Raw genomic sequence first — 17,476 nt, forward strand, 5'->3', positions numbered from 1 at the left:
CTCTGACTGTTTATTTTGCATTCATTCTCACACACACTGTAACCTCAAACCATCAAGACAAGTCAGAAAACATTGTGTGATCACATCACCCTTTCATACAGTCTTACATTTTATTATTATAAAAACACATTCATAAACTATGCTTATAACTGGCAATGACAAAGACTGACGCTACGTTCCAGACAGAGTTGTACTGTATCTCGTATGATCTGGCATATGTATCCCGGTATGCCAGTGCATTAGCCAGTTTACAGATATAACACAGTATTTGACTACTTAACTTAGTGAATGCTATCCCAAAGCCCAGAGATAACTATAAAGGTTAAAAGGAAATATGAACAGTCTTCTTAGGGAAAAAAAAAAATACCAGCAATCCTGTAATGTAGGCACAGGATTAGCGAGCAAGCACTTAAGATGAAATACTGAAAGTGTCTCAGTTTGAGGGGGCATATCGTTTGATAAATACGTTAAATGTCATTACACACACTACAGGAGTATGCATTTTAACTTAAAGAGCATGAAATAAAATACATAAGGGTAAGTATGTACAAAAAAAAAGGTTATTTAAGGCCAAATAAATCTCACCACCAAACAAGTTGAGCTATAATTGGGGACATCCTTGAACGTACATAACTAACCAGTAATACAGTATTGTTCTGTGAAAGACAACAATTCAAACTTTTTGTCAAACAGCATTAAACTCAAAGGTCGACTTTACTAATTAAATTGATCTCTAAGAAAAAATGGGGCTACAAAAGATTGTTAACGGGTTTTTTTTGTGACAAATGTTGACAGCATACACTCTTTTTGTAATGTTTGAAGGAATGTACAGAATGGCCCAAAAATCTGTAATAGCTAGAAATTTTCCCTTAAATTGATTTTTCCAATATGGATTTAGACCCACATTAGACGATACGTTTAATTTTAGCTCTAATAAACTTAAAATTTCAATGTTCTTGTGTTTAGTGTTGCAAATTCAAAGGCGATCAACTTAAGCTTTCTTTGAACTTTATACTTTTAATACATCTTTTATGGATCCAGACTTTTGGGCCATCCTGTATTGTCACTTTTCAGCCATTTATTTGACCTCATAAGGTGCTAAATTTTCATTAAGCCTTTCCCCTTCATTCACTAGATTTATTTTTACGGGTTCCTGTGTGTCTGTTTCTGCAGACGGCTTCTCTGGCTCTATTTCAGGAATGAACAGGTTGTGTTTCACCTTCATCAGCTCAGTCATGTTAAAACCTAACAAGACTGCGGCCGTGTTTCGCTGCAGGTGCTTCATACACCTGGTACGTTTGGAGCTAATCTGGCAGGCGACATCAGTTTTGTTCAGCAGCAATCGGCTGCTCAGAGCAATAATCTCCTTCTTGACCGGGTACGGTTGTTTGTTGAAGTACTTGTTCACGAATTCCCGGCGAGCATCAAAGGAGCGTAACTCCATTCCGGTCGGATCGAGAGCAAACTGCACGGAAGGATCGACTGGGACTTCTGCAGGAGGAGCAGACACACCAACGACCCTCTCTTTCTCTAACCTTCTTCTTCTTGCTAGTCTGGCCTCTCTCTCCCTCTTATTAGCTTCTATGGCTTCCTTCACAGCCAGCTCCAGCCTCAACTTGCTTTGCATTTCTGCATCTGTCTCGTGGGGTTGATGTGCTGGAATTGATGCTTGGACTTGTCCTGGGACAGGAGCCATAGTCTGTCTTGGGGGTGCTTGGAATGAGACTAAACCTTGGCTTACTAAGGGGCCAATGTTGAGGCCAGAATTGATCTTTTCAGAACCTTTGATTTTTTTGGGCGCAGCGCGACATCTGGATACATGGACACCGATCGCTTTGACCGTTGTTTTGCCTGTGTATACCCCACCACAGTAGATGCACTTGTATGCTGGCATTTTAAGGATGGCATGGACAGTAGGCACGATAAAGTGCTTTTCTCTAAGGTGCATTTGATAGCACTCCATGTTCAGTAGCTTTTCAGAACAGAAGATGCAGTCTAAGCTGTCCGGCTTAGGTACGGGCATTTTGCAAACAGCCTGCGGAATCATGGGCGACAACTTCAAAAAGATCAGATCGAGTGAATTAGTAACTAGCGCCAAGTTTAACTCCTTCTCTCCCATCATCTCTTTTGGGGCTGTGGTGTTAATGTCAAAATAGGGAAACAGGAGATGGCCGGACTCGTCAGTATAAAGACGATACTCTCGTCTCATGAAGTCACAGTTGGCCTTTTGGGTTGGATTGTGCTCCACTTGAATATGTGCAACCAGGTGTTTGATAGAGTAAAACAACCCAGGACAAAACAAGCAATTTAAACCATGAATAAGATGTTCAAAGATACCTTTTTCAGACAGCAAGACTTTACACATTAGGCATTTCACTGTCTTGTCAGGCATTTTCTTCAAAAAGGGGGCTCGGGCGGCCAGGCCTAGCTTGGACTTCTTGGAAGAGTCTTTATGCACCTCCACATGGGAGTCATATATACTAGATGGAAAAAGCTCATTACAAATGGGGCAGGTGACCCATTTTTTGGTCTGCTTGGAATCTTGGGAGTTCTGCTGATGTGCGCCATTGTTCTGGGATACCGGCAGTGGCGCTTTGCTGACTACTTGGACGTTATTTGCCTGGACCGACAAAACTTGTAATGGCGCGAGAGTGTAGGTAGGCAGTCCATCGACTTTGTTTCCTGTGGGAATCAGGTGACTGAGAAGGGACTGGGATGTAAGCATGGTACCTCTAGGGGTTGGCTGGTTCAAGGGGAACCTTGGAGTAACAATCATTGGCTGTGGTGGTGGTGGCCCTCTGACATTTGGGACGTTAAACTGTACACCAGGTGGAAGCAGAACTTGACGGGGTGGAGGATGAAGAGGACCTGGGACTCCGACCCTGACTGGCTGTTGGTGTGGAATAACCGGTTGAAGTGTCGGAGCAGGAGTCGTACCTCCAACATTAGGTAGCGTTGCGGGGACAGTTCTTGGAGCTTGAATATTTTGTATAGTCAGTGGCTGCCCAGGCTGCAGCAAACCTTTTGCCTCGGCGCTGGCAAGCTGAACCAGGGCTGAGGCTTGAACAGGAAGAACCGCTGTGTTAGGGGGAGGAAGTAATCTAGGTCCACCATTAGCCAATGGCAAGACTTTGCCTGGAGCTGGTACTGGAGTTATTAAGGGTTGGCTAGGTGGCACTGCTATAACAGGACCACTTTGGATCTTTGGCGCTAGAATGGGAGCTGGCTTTTTAGCATCGGTTTCAAAAATTAAAGAGTTTATGTGCAAATCCAATTCCCTGTGCTTGTCAGAGGTCAGAATGTGATATATCAGATGTTCAGACGTGTCTGCATTCGCACCGCAGACCTTACAATAGAATTTCCTGTACATCTGCCCAAGGGCTTTCAAGTCAGTGTCTGCTCTTTGTCCCGCAAAACGATTTAACAATACGGTGTAATGATTAATAAGAACATGCTTTCTCATGCTGTACAAGAGATCATCACGTACGGGGCATTTTCGGCATTGAAAAGTGTGACCGCTCATTGCTTTAGCAGACAGGGGTGTCACCGTGTCCGATTCTGACTTTTGGCTTTCAACGTGGAACAGTCTATAGTGCTTGGAGATGACTTTGGGGTGGCCGATAAACGGACAGGAAGAGCAGGCGGAGAGACTGCAGGCTGACTGCTCGTCATCATGGTAGCGATTAATATGAGCCCTGAAGGAATACCAGGACCGTGTTGAAAATTTACACAAAGAGCAGCACAGTCCTCGGGTGCGGTATGTCCACTAGAGGAAAAAAAAAAAACAGAACAGTGCAGATGTTAGATCTAAGGCTGTAGTCATAAGATCATGACATACTTAGTGGAAAGTGTTTGTCTACATCTTGTCAAGAGATACTTTAACAGCTATATCAAAAGTTTTAGAAATCTTTTCTTCTATGACAGCAAAGAGTTGCCAAGACCATATAATTACAGTGTAGCTACCCTCGCAGCCTTAGACTCCCTGTGCTCACCTAACCATCACATCCATATACCAGCCCTTTATAAATGATTTCCATAAAAAGCCTCACATCATCTCTTGTGGCTGAATGAATCCTTTGGTCACACACAAAAATCCAGTAAAACCTTCCCAGAAGAGTTGAGGTTATTAGCAAGGATGAGAATCATCAGGGACCAGCCGGTACGATATAAAGATACCTAGGTGCCAATTCAAATTATACTGCGAGTCTGTTAGTATTACGATTTTTCTAAATATTCCGATTCACTTAAACTTTCACTTAAAAGTTGCAGGATAATTTGCTCCTACCACACAGGATGCTGTGCTAATTGCTAATGTGTGAATAGTTTAGAGTTCGTCTCCTGTAGGATTATAGTGGAACAGCAACATTTTACCACCTCAAATGCAAACATTTGTAAGTAAAACATAAAAAAAATAAATAAATAACACATTGTGGTTATACATTAATTGCCACATAAAAAAAACTGTGATATGTAATGGAAACGATTCGTCCATCTCTAGTTACTAGAGCAACAAAGCAAGACTAAATCTGGAATTTGATGTTCAACAAGAAGAACATATGGCTGTGATGGTCCAAATTTTGACCATATATTTTAAGCTAAGGGTCATGAGCAATGTAGAGCAGCCACTACACTCTACCTCTAGGTTTATTTTGTGACCTTGAAATTCCCAGTACATAACAACAACACTATAGCTGTACTATAACGTTAATGGTAAAAATCTCAACTGATGAAGATGTCACAGTATGCATTTGTGACCGGCATGCTTCCAAATCTTTTTGCCCCTCCCTCACTCCAGAGGCTTCCTACATAGGTGGTCTCTCCTTCTGCAAATGTGTCAAATGGCAGGGGCACTAGATTTGGCACGGCTGCTACAGGATGAGTGAAATGGATCTTGGACTCGCGCCACTTTATTAAAGTGAGACGGGGGGTTTCCAGCGTCCAAAGTCCAGAATGCGGGAGCGGCATGCGGGAGGGGCGATGCCACGCACCCCAAGGACTTCAAAGGCGGTTAGAATGAATGCCGCAGTTTGATCGCCGTATGGGAGAGAGTGTCCAAAGGACTGCGTGAGCTGCCGCTGCACTTTTTGCGATCCAGCCGCCGAGGAGGAAAAGGCCGATGTGTTCGCTGTTGAGGCTTTTCCTATTTATTGCTAATAAAATTACCCTTTTTCCGGAAGACCTCACTTACTGTGTGTGGTGCCGCCTGAGTCAAAAATCTTAAAAAAGGGTGGTAGGGTTATCATATATAAGGGTTAAACAACTCATCTGATCTGTTCTAGGCCTTCACCAATAAAAAGCTTTGGATGTTGTTCTCTTGGCTGCCACGTCTGATTTTGGCACAGGCTTTACACCAGACATACTTCCTGAGAAAGGGGTTGGCTGGGTGTGGGTTGCACTGGATGAGATGCCAACTTGGTTCTTTCTTATGGCAGGTGTAAAGCCTATTACTGGGCCAATCCAGGCCGTCACCAATAAGCTTGAGCAAAGCCAAAACCTTCCAGTTGTTCTGGCTGATAAATTAAATGAGCTGTATATCATTTCTTTTCCCCATCTACCTTATACAGCAACAGGCACAGCCTGATCACACATCATGTAGGCTTAGCATTTAACAAGTAATCAGACTGCATGTTGAGTCAATTGAGAGAAATGTATGTGCAACATATCTACTTCTTAAGCACACTTTGTGCTCGCCAGTTTATACAAACGAAAATTTACATTTAGGCATTTGGCAGACGCTCTTATCCAGAGCGACTTACTGTTTTTTTTTAACTCTTTATACATCTGAGCAGTTGAGGGTTAAGGGCCTTGCTCAAGGGCCCAACAGTGGCAACTTGGTGGTCGTGGGGTTTGAACCTGGGATCTTCCGAACCGTAGTCCAATGCCTTAACCACTGAGCTACCCCTGACCCCGAACATACATCTAGCTTAAGGGTTTAACAAACGTAGGTTCAATAATTGTTTAGAAGTTTATATATTCACCTTTTTCTTCCACTTGCCATTAAATCCGTCTGATAAATCAGTCCATTCAGTAGCATCAAAAACGCTGTCTCCTGGGTCAAACTCCTGGAGCGTCTGAGTTAGAGACATAGGAAAGTTTCTGCTCAGTCAGTTATACAAAACAAAAATGAACATGAATTCTGAAAAGTAGAAAAGAACCACCATAGCATATTGTAATCCATTGGAATAGCTTTTTCCTTAATTGATAAAGTGGGGCAAAAAAGTATTTAGTCAGCCACCAATTGTGCAAGTTCTCCCACTTAAAAAGATGTGAGATGCCTGTTATTTTCGTCATATCGTCATACCGTCATACCTCAACTATGAGAGAAAAAATAAGGGGAAAAAAAATCCAGAAAATCACATTGAAGGATTTATAAAGAACTTATTTGCAAATTATGGTGGAAAATAAGTATTTGGTCAATAACAAAATTACAGGCCTCTCTTATCTTTTTAAGTGGGAGAACTTGCACAATTGGTGGCTGACAATACTTTTTTCCCCTGCTGTATATGAAAAAAACAATCACCTTGTGACAGTGTATTTATATAGGCTGTTTAAAAAGAAAAAAAAAAAAAAATTTCAACCTCTTGCCTCACGATGATGTACCGTAAATTCATGTGTAAAGATGATTCCTCATGCTCCCAGAGCTAGCCCTTTGACAATTTGAAGCAAGGACTATCCTTGTGCCATCAGGGAAGAAGAACTCCATAGATGTGAAAACCTGGTCATTCAGTACATTTCAGGTCGTCAGCTGACTTCATTTTATTGCCGCATAACATTGCTGAATCTAGACCTGAGCGACTTGAGCAACCCCAGTTCCAATCCTAAATTCTGATCACATTGTGATGTGGACATTTCCTTATTTCCACTATTAAGCGTAGCTGTGGTTTCTACAGTCACATTTTTTACCATGCATAAAAGCGTTTAATAATCTCCATTCATGATTTTTTTGGCCAGGCAGTTTAGCTTTCTTTCACTTAACCATGCGTGGCTATACGGAATGTTACTCCACCCTTTGTTCCCACAATGGCCTTTGGATTTACTAATCCAGATTAGAATGAAGCATTTATTGAAAGATGATGGTGACCTCCATCTCATCACCTTCGCAAATGTCAAAAATGCCAACCAAGGACCCTGACACTGTCTATATAATGGTTTAATTGAAAAAAGAACCTGCACTCCAAAATGAATGTGCAAGTCTTCCGTAATCTGTCTTTACACAGTGGAGCCCCATTATGATGCTGCCCAATGCACATAAACAGCTGGTATGTGACTTGCCAACTGGCAGCCACTTCCACATCTAGACAGGGTGGTGCCACTGCTCTGGTGCCAATACCTCTGGCAAGAAATGCAGGGTTTAGCTATAATGCACCAATTGAAGTGCATTCCCAGTATGACACTGCATACACACCAATAACTGATTGGTGGTGGCTCAGTGTTTTAAGACTCTGAGTTACTGATTGGAAGACTGGCAGCTGAGGATCTTGAGGAAGGCCCTGCTCCAGGGCTGCCGTATAGTGACTGACTCTGCGCTCTGATCACAGCCTACTATCAAGAAGCTGGGATATGTAAAGAATAAAGAATTTCACGTAGTAATGTGTATGTAACAAATAAAGGCTGAACCTACTGTACACACTTTTCCCATTTGCTGGCTGGCGAGATGTCTGATCTGATCACACCCTGGTCTGTTACCACTTAAATGCTCTGGCTGTAAGATGTGTGCACCAAAGTGGTGTCTGAGCCAACCAACCTGGGTTTTCTTTAGCGTCAGCAAACCCTATGATCTCATACACTCCCTTAAGAAGGCTCCGATCGCTCAAAGCATCGCAGCACTCACTGCACATTCATCTACCGATATTATCTCATTACCGTCCGCAAGCAACTGCACCACAATGGCAGACACAAGCCTCATTTGCCAGAATGCAATATGGTTTGTGAATCACCATTCCAGTTCTAATAATATATATGTTCTGCATTATAGTAAATGCTGAAGTATGCTTCAGTCCACTTTTAATCTGCAGTATGTTAGTTCCAGCGATCGTGCGGCACTCCACATCACCAGCTGGTTCTAATGGAGGGCGTTTAATCATCACTCAAGTTCAAGCTTGAGTAAGGTCAGGTTCGAATCCTGACGAAGACACTGCCATTAGTTGCCAGGAGTCCTGGGTTGGTACAGTATTTGCTCTCCCATATTAGTCCCACAACAATGGGACAGATAATGCTCATCTTGGAAAGGGTTACATTCTACCCAAAGTAGGATGAGCACCAGTTTGCAAAGTGCTCATACTGGGAATACTTTGGAAATATAGGCAGCTTGCAATTCTGCCTGGAAAATCAAAAGGCTTAAAAGTCAATAAAATTCCATATGCTTTCAATCCGAGAACACAGGACCAATGGTGCTACACACTGAAACAATCAAAATAAATAGATGCATATTTTCTGATAATAATGAACAATAACAATGTTATTACCAAGAATTGGTAATAACATCATGCAAGATGATAATGGAAGTTCTGGCCCATTTTATAGGCTACCTAATGAGTGTACAGACTGTCACAAGGTGATGACTGAATTTTGTATTCATAAAGGAAACGAGCACAAGCATTACTAGTTTAGAAGGAAACAGTTTTGGCAGTCTAAAGTGTAATGAAGTAGTACTCACCTCACACAAGCTTAAGCACTCTTCAAGGCCAAAGTCACTCAAAATATTTTTTACTTTCTTTCTTGTTCTTCGAATTTTCTCCAGTCCTCGTACTGGAAACTGATACATGGTTCCTCCCCTGAGGTCAAACGAGAGAGAAAACAAAAAACAAGCAGATTACTAACACTTATTCTACAAAGGGAACAGAATACAGCTGCAAAGCAACGATGATTGGGCCCAAGCACCACACACAAACAACAGGAAGTTATTGCCACTTTTTAACATATAAGTTTAAGGCATCACCACGGCTGAACCAGTTTGGTACGACTGTACAAATTCCCTAGGAGGAGGATATAAAATTTTGATGATCTATAAGGCAAAATTCCATGTGAAGGCCCTGTGCCACGACCATGGCCCAGCCGTCCTAATGGCAGCAGATTCTAATTTAAAAAATTATGACTTTTTTTAAACTTAGACCTCCAAAAAGGTCTTAGCAAAGGTTGATGATTGGAAACAAAAACTTTAGAAGAACAATAGGGCCCTTCACATGACATCAGCACTATCAAAAGCATCAACACTATCAGAGCTATGATGCCATAGTGCCGATGTCATGGTGCTTGAGCCCTAAGGTTCCATAGATTTCAAAAGGAATTATTAAACCTTCAGGGTTATAACACAAATTTCACAATTACCTCTCTACAACACCATAGATTTAAAATGATGTAGGATACGACTGGACAAAAATATTTGCATTAACTCCATTTGATGGCTTTCTGAGATACTTTACTGATTGATTCCCAGTGTTAAATTTGCATTCTGTAGTCGTTTACGGGAGATAGAGGGCTCTGAACATGCAGACCAAACAGGGACTGATGGAAGTGAAAAAGTCCTCAAAACAGACATATCAGAAAGACAGCTGAAACTGTAGGAGTGACCAAATCAATGATTTGGTGTTCTTTAAGGAGGAAAAAAATGAATGCATTGGTGAGCTCAAAAGCACTAAAAAGCATGGAAGAAATGTAAAGGAGATGATTGCAAAGTTTCTTTTCTGGTGGAAGAAAAACACTTCACAAAAAAAAACTAACTAAAGAGAACTCTGGAGGTGGTAGGCATATAATTGACAAAGTCTTCAATCAAGAGAGACCTTTGTGAATGTAAATACAGTTGCAATCAAGGGCATAAATGCCAGATTAGTCATGAACATCTATTAAAAATAAATTAATTAAATAATAATATCAGGCCCAGGCACCAGTGCTATCGCCACCTGGGCGCACCAGACAGATAGTGGGCACATACATTTAAATATCATTATATATAATTATATATAACTAAGAGAGTTCTTAGCCACTTCTCGCCATAAGTTTAAGGCCTCATCACGGCTAAACCGTTTAAGATATCAAAAATCCCTTCGCAATTTTGCATCCTTAATGTCTTGAGCTCATACTGGCCCGGTTTGGCGGCAATTGTATAAATCCCCTAAGAAGAGTTTATCAAATTCCATTTGGTGCATTTCGCAAATAACCCCAAAAAACTGGCTTCCTGTTAAGTAGAGCTAATAATATGCATAGTGAAAATTGTTTAGCTCACTGAGATCTAAACGTGTACTGGGTTTTACCTGCATACATCCAAGTTTGTATAAACTATGCAGCAAAATCCCTCTCTCCCCAAGACCAAACCCAGCCCCCCCCCCCTCTTCCCCGCTCTGCTCAAGCGTCCTGACAGCAGCAGATTCTAACCAGTGTGCTGATTTTCATGATTTTTGAGCATGCACTCATCGTCTATACCGCTTTATCCTGTATTCAGGGCTGCAGGCACCTGGAGCCTATCCCAGGAGGTTTAGGCCACAAGACAGGGTACATCCTGGACAGGGTACCAATCCATCGCAGTATACACAATTTCAAACAATAAGGGCAATTTGGGAACGCCAATAAGCCTAACCTGCTTATCTTTGTACTGTGGAATAAAACCAGAGTACCCGGAGGAAACCCACCAAGCACTGGGAGAACATACAAACTCTATGCACACAGAGACGGGAATCGAGCCTGGCCAGAAATCGAACCCGGACCCTGGAGGTGCAAGGCGACAGAAGTGTCAAACATGGTGGATGCAGTGTTACGGCATGGGTGTGTATGACTAAATAACTGATGACAGAGCCTTATAATACTGCAATCAAAGAAAAAAAAAAGTTTTTAAAGGCCTGGGTCTGTAACCCTACCACGACCAATCTGAGCACGCTTTTCAGCGTGATTCCCGAAGACTAAAGGCAGGAAGAACCAGAACCAAGCAGCGACTAAAGATGGCTGCGGTAAAAGTCTGCCAAAGCAGCATATGGAAGGAACCAAAGCAAATGGTAATTATGACTTCCAGACTTCAGGCAGTGAAGTGTGAAAAGAAACGTAATATTTAAGGGTGCGCCAATCGATCAGATTCGTGTGATAATCACTTTATTTTTACTGATCGGTTATCTCTCAAATGGCTGATCACATAAACAGATACTTGTGCTACTGACTCAAAATACCCAAATCGACAACCACAACAAAATGCCGTCGCCAGTCTGGCAATATTAGTAAGTCTCTTTAAAAGGCGTCAAATGTGCAATATGCAAAGTTTTTTTCCAAAGCAAAACCACATGGAGAAACTTATGAAGTAAGGACAACTAACCTCATTCATCACTTTAAATCAAGCTTTACCATCGATAATAGAAGCTCGAGCCTTACTCTGCAGAGAGTAATAAGCCTAAAACCATTAACACAAAAAATAATAATGAAGGGAGAAATAAACAGCGATTGGCACCCTGTCCAGGTGCCCCAAGTCTCCTGGGATAGGCTTCAAGTCCCCGCGACCCTGAATACAGGATAAAGCGGTATAGAAGATGAGTGAGTGATGAGAGAGAAATAAACAGCGGTTTCTAGCGCTGGCCGGGGCAGCCCGAGTTTACCATACCACTCCCTGTGCATGTGGGCTGACACATTCTGGATGATAAGAGAAATACAATGTCTCCTAAAAGAAATGCATAAATTCTAATATTTATAAAGAAATGCCTGCCTTTGCTGCTTACTAATGAGTAAAATGTTCAGTTTAGATTTGTTGTTTTATTGGCGCAGCCTGGTTCCAGGTGCTGCACATGATAACAAGTGAGTACAGCAGGACATTCACATTTTTGATAAGCACTACAGGTTACCCACAGATCCAGACGCCTGACACACCCACCCGTCACATGCGCCGTCGCTGTAGATGCTCAGCAATCGGATCCAGGGTTTCAAAAGCTATGTGAGTTCGGGTTTCCTCATACCGAGGTTCCCCTATGGCTCCGCCCATGTGCAGATCCTGACGGCTGACATAATGACAGTATGACATAAAGGCTGATAATCAGCTGTGACACGCCCACAGTATGACATAAAAACTGATAATCGCGAACACCACCCAAACAAACAAACAATTTCTGATTAATGTACATATTCTTTGCCACATCTGAAGATCTAAAAACACTGAAGCAGCAGACTTTGTAAAAAATTTATATTTGTGTCATTCTCAAAACTTTTCGCCACGTCTGTATATGTAAAAATAGTGGACATCCCTCATTGTTAAACTCATTACCTTTTATGTCATTTTATGAGGTAATGACACATCAAGACCAGAACCTGGCGGTAATACAACAGGATGCCAACCGAAATGGTGTTTGTTTGCGCGGGTTGTTTATGACATTCTGTAACTGTCTCAATCGCGTTTTTGGTTTTGTGGCTTTGTCATGTTTGTACAGGAAGGAAATCGGCAGCGTCATCAACTTTTAAGTCATACTGTGAGCGTGTCACAAGCACTGTAACAGTCGGCATGAGGGCAGAGCATCGGGCAGTGTTTGGGCGCCCGGTGTAGCGGGGTTACAGTGGGCATCCCTCACTGTTTAACAGTAGGCAGCATCATCGAATGTAAGAGGTAACAGCATCATCCAGTTTACGTCATACTGTGGTATGCTCGGTAATGCAACAAAGTGGATGCCAACCACTGCTTAATGCCAAGGACACAAGATGAGTCCGCTGCTTAAGTCTGTTAGAATGGGTGGGGTCACTGGCTTTTATGAGAAAGACTGAAGCCAATAGTGATGTACTGCGGTTTTGATGGTCTGCGCAGGTTGTTCCGTCACAAGACACAGGCATTTCTCTCACACTTGTACAGGAAGGTGGTAGACAGCATCATCATCAACTTTTTCTTAGATCACACTGTGAGTGTCACAAGCGTTCCTCACTGACTGTAACAGTAGGCAGCATCATTAACAACAGGCGTCAGGATCTGCACGCGGGCGGAGAAGCGAGTAACTAATTCATACATACAAGACAGAAAATTCTGTTTGGCCTGCGTAGCGGTGCAGTTGGTATAAGCGGGCGTCCCTCACTGTATAACAGTAGGCAGGGTCATTGAATGTACGAGGAGCCAGTGTCATCACCTTTTGTGTCATACTCTGAGATATTAAGATATCAAGACCAGAACGTGGCAGTAATGCAACAAAGTGGATGCCAATCTCTGGTAAACGGAAAGAACACAAGATATGTCGTCTTCTTGAAAATATTGAAAGTCTATTATAATGGCGAGGGAGATTTTATTTTGAAGACTGGACTGGAACATCAGCAGACAAGATAAGGGAAATTAACACCAAAATATGGTGTTGATGCAACCTCCTGGATGCCCACCGCCAAAAAAAAACAACAAATAACAAAAACCAAGAATAATATATCTGCCGCAATATGGGAGCAGCGTGTGGATCGGCAGCAATGTAACCACGCACTCCATACGCAAGTAATGGTAGCACACGGGTGTCAGGATCGGCACATGAGGGTAGCCGCGGGTACACTCTAATGTGTTTTTCCCCCCAGCATTTGTGAGAGCCCCTTGATGCTAGTTAGGAACAGCAAAAAAATCCTTGCTCTTTAGTCACTTATAGGCTATTCTTGTTTCAGTTTATTTATAATTTACATGAAATAATAAGAGGATGCAATTTGCTGTTTTTTTATTGCCTTAAAAAATATATAATTTTTACATTTATTATGCTATCTCAGATCTTAATTATATTTGTGCACTGCCGTTTAAATTTTTTTTTTTTAAATAAATAAATTAATTAATAAATAATGTTATTTTTCTTATCCTGGATGCAGTGGTCAGGAGGACTTGGAGCTTGATGCAGGGTACACTCTGGAAAGGATGCCAATCCATCGCAGGGCACACACACACACGCATGCTCTATTTGGGAATGCCAGTTAACCTAATCTGCATGTCTTCAGACTGTGGGAGGAAACCAGTGTAACCAAAGGAAACCCACCAAGCACAGAAAGAACATGGAAACTCCATGAACACGGGCCCCAAGGTGGCAATCAAACCAATTGACGCTGGAGGTGCAAGGTGACAGTGTTAACCACTACGCCACTGTGCTGTGCCATTATAAATAAACAATACTCCAATGAACAGAACACTTTAAAAGACATATTTCAATTTCCACACATCTGTGATTAGTGATTGGCCCCAAAAACACTGATCGGGATATTAATATTTAGGATTATATTACTTACTTTCAAGCATGTGTAGTTGACAGTTCAAACATATTCCAAGTGCTTTATTTCAAATCCATTGAGATAGTGTACAGAAGCTATGATAATAATAATAATAATAATAATAATAATAATAATAAAGTGTCACTATTCAAATGACTGTAGGCATCAACAAACCATGTAGAAAAAAACTGTTGTAGAGTGCAAAAAGTCAGATTTCTTAAAAAAAAAAATATATATATATAGCCTATATATATATATTATAATAATAATAATAATTTAAAAATCCATCTATTCCGCAAAACATCAAACAAGAACCCAAATGATGCATGCATGTAAATAAAGACCTGAAGAAGATAACAGTCCTAAAAGTGAAACAAAAAGCTAATCCTAATCAGAAATTAATCTTCAAGTAGATTAAAACAGGACGACTTCAAATTGTGGAAGTGTGCTTTCCCCCTCTCTGCCCCATTTACTTAAATTGTGCAATAAGAAAATCCTTATCTACTTAAGATTGACTTCTGCTACATCTACACTCTATATAATCTGTGGCACTGGAATTGAGCTTTGAGTTAGGAATTCCTTGTCCTGCGCACGTGAGAGGAGATAACAAGCATATGTGTATTAAAGCAAGTTGCAAAATCTAATTTCTCTTAATCCATTTGCAGTTTAGTGGATGCAAACCGCATGAATAGATAGATAAATAAAAATGCACCATGATGATACAAGTGCAAAATAAAAAACAAAAAGTATTCAAATAAAGTAATCCCAAAATAATACAATAATCCAAAAATAATAATAATTAAAAAAAACATATGCATGCATTTCAACTTGGCTTTTTTTAGACATCAGGGCATGCCGTTTTTTAATATAAAAAGGTTAAAAATGCGTTAAGACATGATGTTTAAATGTGATGCTTTTACATGCAGAATAGAGTAAGAAGGCAAAAAAAGCTCGCAAGGACATGCATTTTATTAAAATTTCTACATTGAACATCATCATCATCCTCCTCCCGTGCATCTAATAAACATGTGGTGTTTGTGTGCGTTCGAGTAACGCGGTGTAGTTTCGGTTTAAGCGCGAGGACACGGCTGGAACTTCGCCTCGTTACGCGGCTGCTACATTCTGCTACATTGTAACATCTTACCTTCTTTAGCGCCACTGATTGATATTTTTTCGGAGGGAGTTTACCGCTTTTTTTTCCCCCTACAAGGGCGAGAAAGCAAGACTTCCCACCAATCTGCGCGCCAAAAACGGTAACAGGCAGCCTGGATGCACAGCGCCGCATGTGCAAAAAAAAAAAAAATCTGTTTTTAATTTTTTTCCCCCAAACGCGACAAAACAAATTGCACCGCAAACACGCGCTGAACCTATCTTCGTTGTTCAAAGCAAATAAAAAGACAAAATGGCGCATTGAATGACAGGGAAGTGACGTCCTATCCCTTAATTAGCATATTTCAATCCTGACCAATGAAACACCAGTGCCCAAAAAGTCCACAAACTCTTGATAAACGCCCTCAACTGCATTCCCATCATGCTTCACTCCAAGCCTACGTTGATTGCCCTGCTCACGTGTGAAATTGGAATTGATGACTTCAATTATGTCAATTCCAATTCATATATTTGGCTTGCTACATCTCATAAGTGGGCGGGACTATTGGAGCTCAACCACTAGAGGGCGTCTAGGGACTGCTGGTCGCTCAGCAACTGCAAAAAAAAAAAAGTAGGAGGGCTTTCTGCTGGCTGAAGTCATATCACCCCATAAGTCACTGGCCAATGAGAAATCAGATATCATTACTATTCTTTTTTCTGTCTTAAGAAAAAAATATTTAGAAAAAATGTCTAATAGCTATGTGGAAGGTTGCAATCTGAAAAAGTCTTTTAGTTAGGAGTTAAAGTTCTGAATTATGCATAATACATGTCAGAGTAAGTTATAGGCCAAAAAAATGATAAAAATCGTAGGTTTTTTAACAATTATAGCTCTATGTGCGAATTTTGCCAACGTTAAAATTGTATTTTAACAACTTGTAGCTACAGAAAGGCTGGGCTATATGCAACTAATGAATGTTTATAGGATTGAAATTTGGCGTCATGGAACAAAGCATGTTAGCTCGAAAGAATTACGCTAACTTACGCTTTTCTTGAAGATCGTAATGACTACGAAAAAAATTACACAAAGTAAAAAAAGAAAACTATGTGAACCTATGTAAAAAAAATTTGAGGACTGAAATTTTTTTTATTTTACAATAACGTGAGTACTAATAAAAAACGAACAAAAAAACTAACTTAGCGCGCTAACTTACGCGTATCTTGAAGAACGAGAAAAAAAACATGCAAAGTGTGTAAACTTGAACACATATATATATATACATTTTTTGAGGACCAAAAACAAATTATGTTATAATAGTGTAAGCACAAATATACAAGCTAGCGCAAAACATCGCTATTTTAATGATTATATATAAATATGCGCATATGCATGTGGGTAGCTACGTCTGCAGACACGGTACAATAAAACTGTTGAAACAACGTGTGCAAAAGAAGCGTAAAATTTAACATAAGTGAAAAACAATATTCACAATTTAAGTTCAGTATAGATAAATATTATGTCATAACGAAGAGTTTTGCTATGTTGTGCTGCAGTTGCCATGTTTGTAATGTGTGTGTAATGTGTGTTGAATAAATAATCTAGCTTGCCTAATATCTTATTAGCATTTTTGTCTGAGAAAACATTAGAAAAATATCAAACTCATTTAGGTTAACCCTGTTAGAAGTGATAAGGATGTTAAACAAATACTAGCTACATGCGGCAAACTAGCTAGAATTTGTAGAAAATAGCTAAGCTAGTTCATACTTAATTACATATGAAAGTTACTATGCATTCATAGTAAACACTAATGGGAGATATTGCCACATCCTCCATACAGTCCTGACCTCGTTCCAAGCCATTTCCACATGTATGGGCCATTAAAGGATTTCCCAGGAGGCTAGGGTTTTAGACGTGAAGCAGGCAGTCCAATCATGGCTCTGGTGTACTGAAAATACTTTCTACCTTGATGGTATCCAAGCACTAGTGAAATGCTGGGATAAATCCATTAGTGTAGCAGAGGATTATATAAAAAAAATAAAGGGAGTTTTATTCTCATAACTGTGTTCTGTTTTTCTGCACGATCAAAAGTCCAGGATTAACTTGAACACCCTACGTACTAGTGTAGAGCTGCTTGTTGCTCAGCAACTGCAAAACGTGGGAGGAACTTCTGCTGACTGAAGTCATATCATCCCATAAGCCACTGGCCAATCAGAA

At 40.7% G+C, this 17,476-nt stretch overlaps 1 protein-coding gene across 2 annotated transcripts; it reads right to left on the bottom strand.

The window, feature by feature from the left end:
• adnp2b (ADNP homeobox 2b) lies at nucleotides 1-15,551 on the bottom strand. Of its 2 annotated transcripts, none has more exons than XM_053490515.1 (4): nucleotides 15,320-15,551; nucleotides 8,657-8,774; nucleotides 5,979-6,071; nucleotides 1-3,766 (listed from the first exon to the last, which is right to left on the bottom strand). In XM_053490515.1, exons 2-4 carry the CDS (start codon nucleotides 8,762-8,764, stop codon nucleotides 1,079-1,081), a joined length of 2,889 nt encoding a protein of 962 aa, XP_053346490.1. In that variant the 5' UTR covers nucleotides 8,765-8,774; nucleotides 15,320-15,551; the 3' UTR covers nucleotides 1-1,078. The 2 variants fall into 2 exon arrangements, with proteins under 2 accessions (XP_053346490.1, XP_053346491.1); XM_053490516.1 differs by lacking the exon at nucleotides 15,320-15,551 and adding an exon at nucleotides 14,194-14,368.
• Nucleotides 15,552-17,476: the final 1,925 nt, after the last annotated feature.

The sequence above is a fragment of the Clarias gariepinus genome, chromosome 28 (assembly GCF_024256425.1).
Source record: "Clarias gariepinus isolate MV-2021 ecotype Netherlands chromosome 28, CGAR_prim_01v2, whole genome shotgun sequence".
NCBI lineage: Eukaryota > Metazoa > Chordata > Actinopteri > Siluriformes > Clariidae > Clarias > Clarias gariepinus.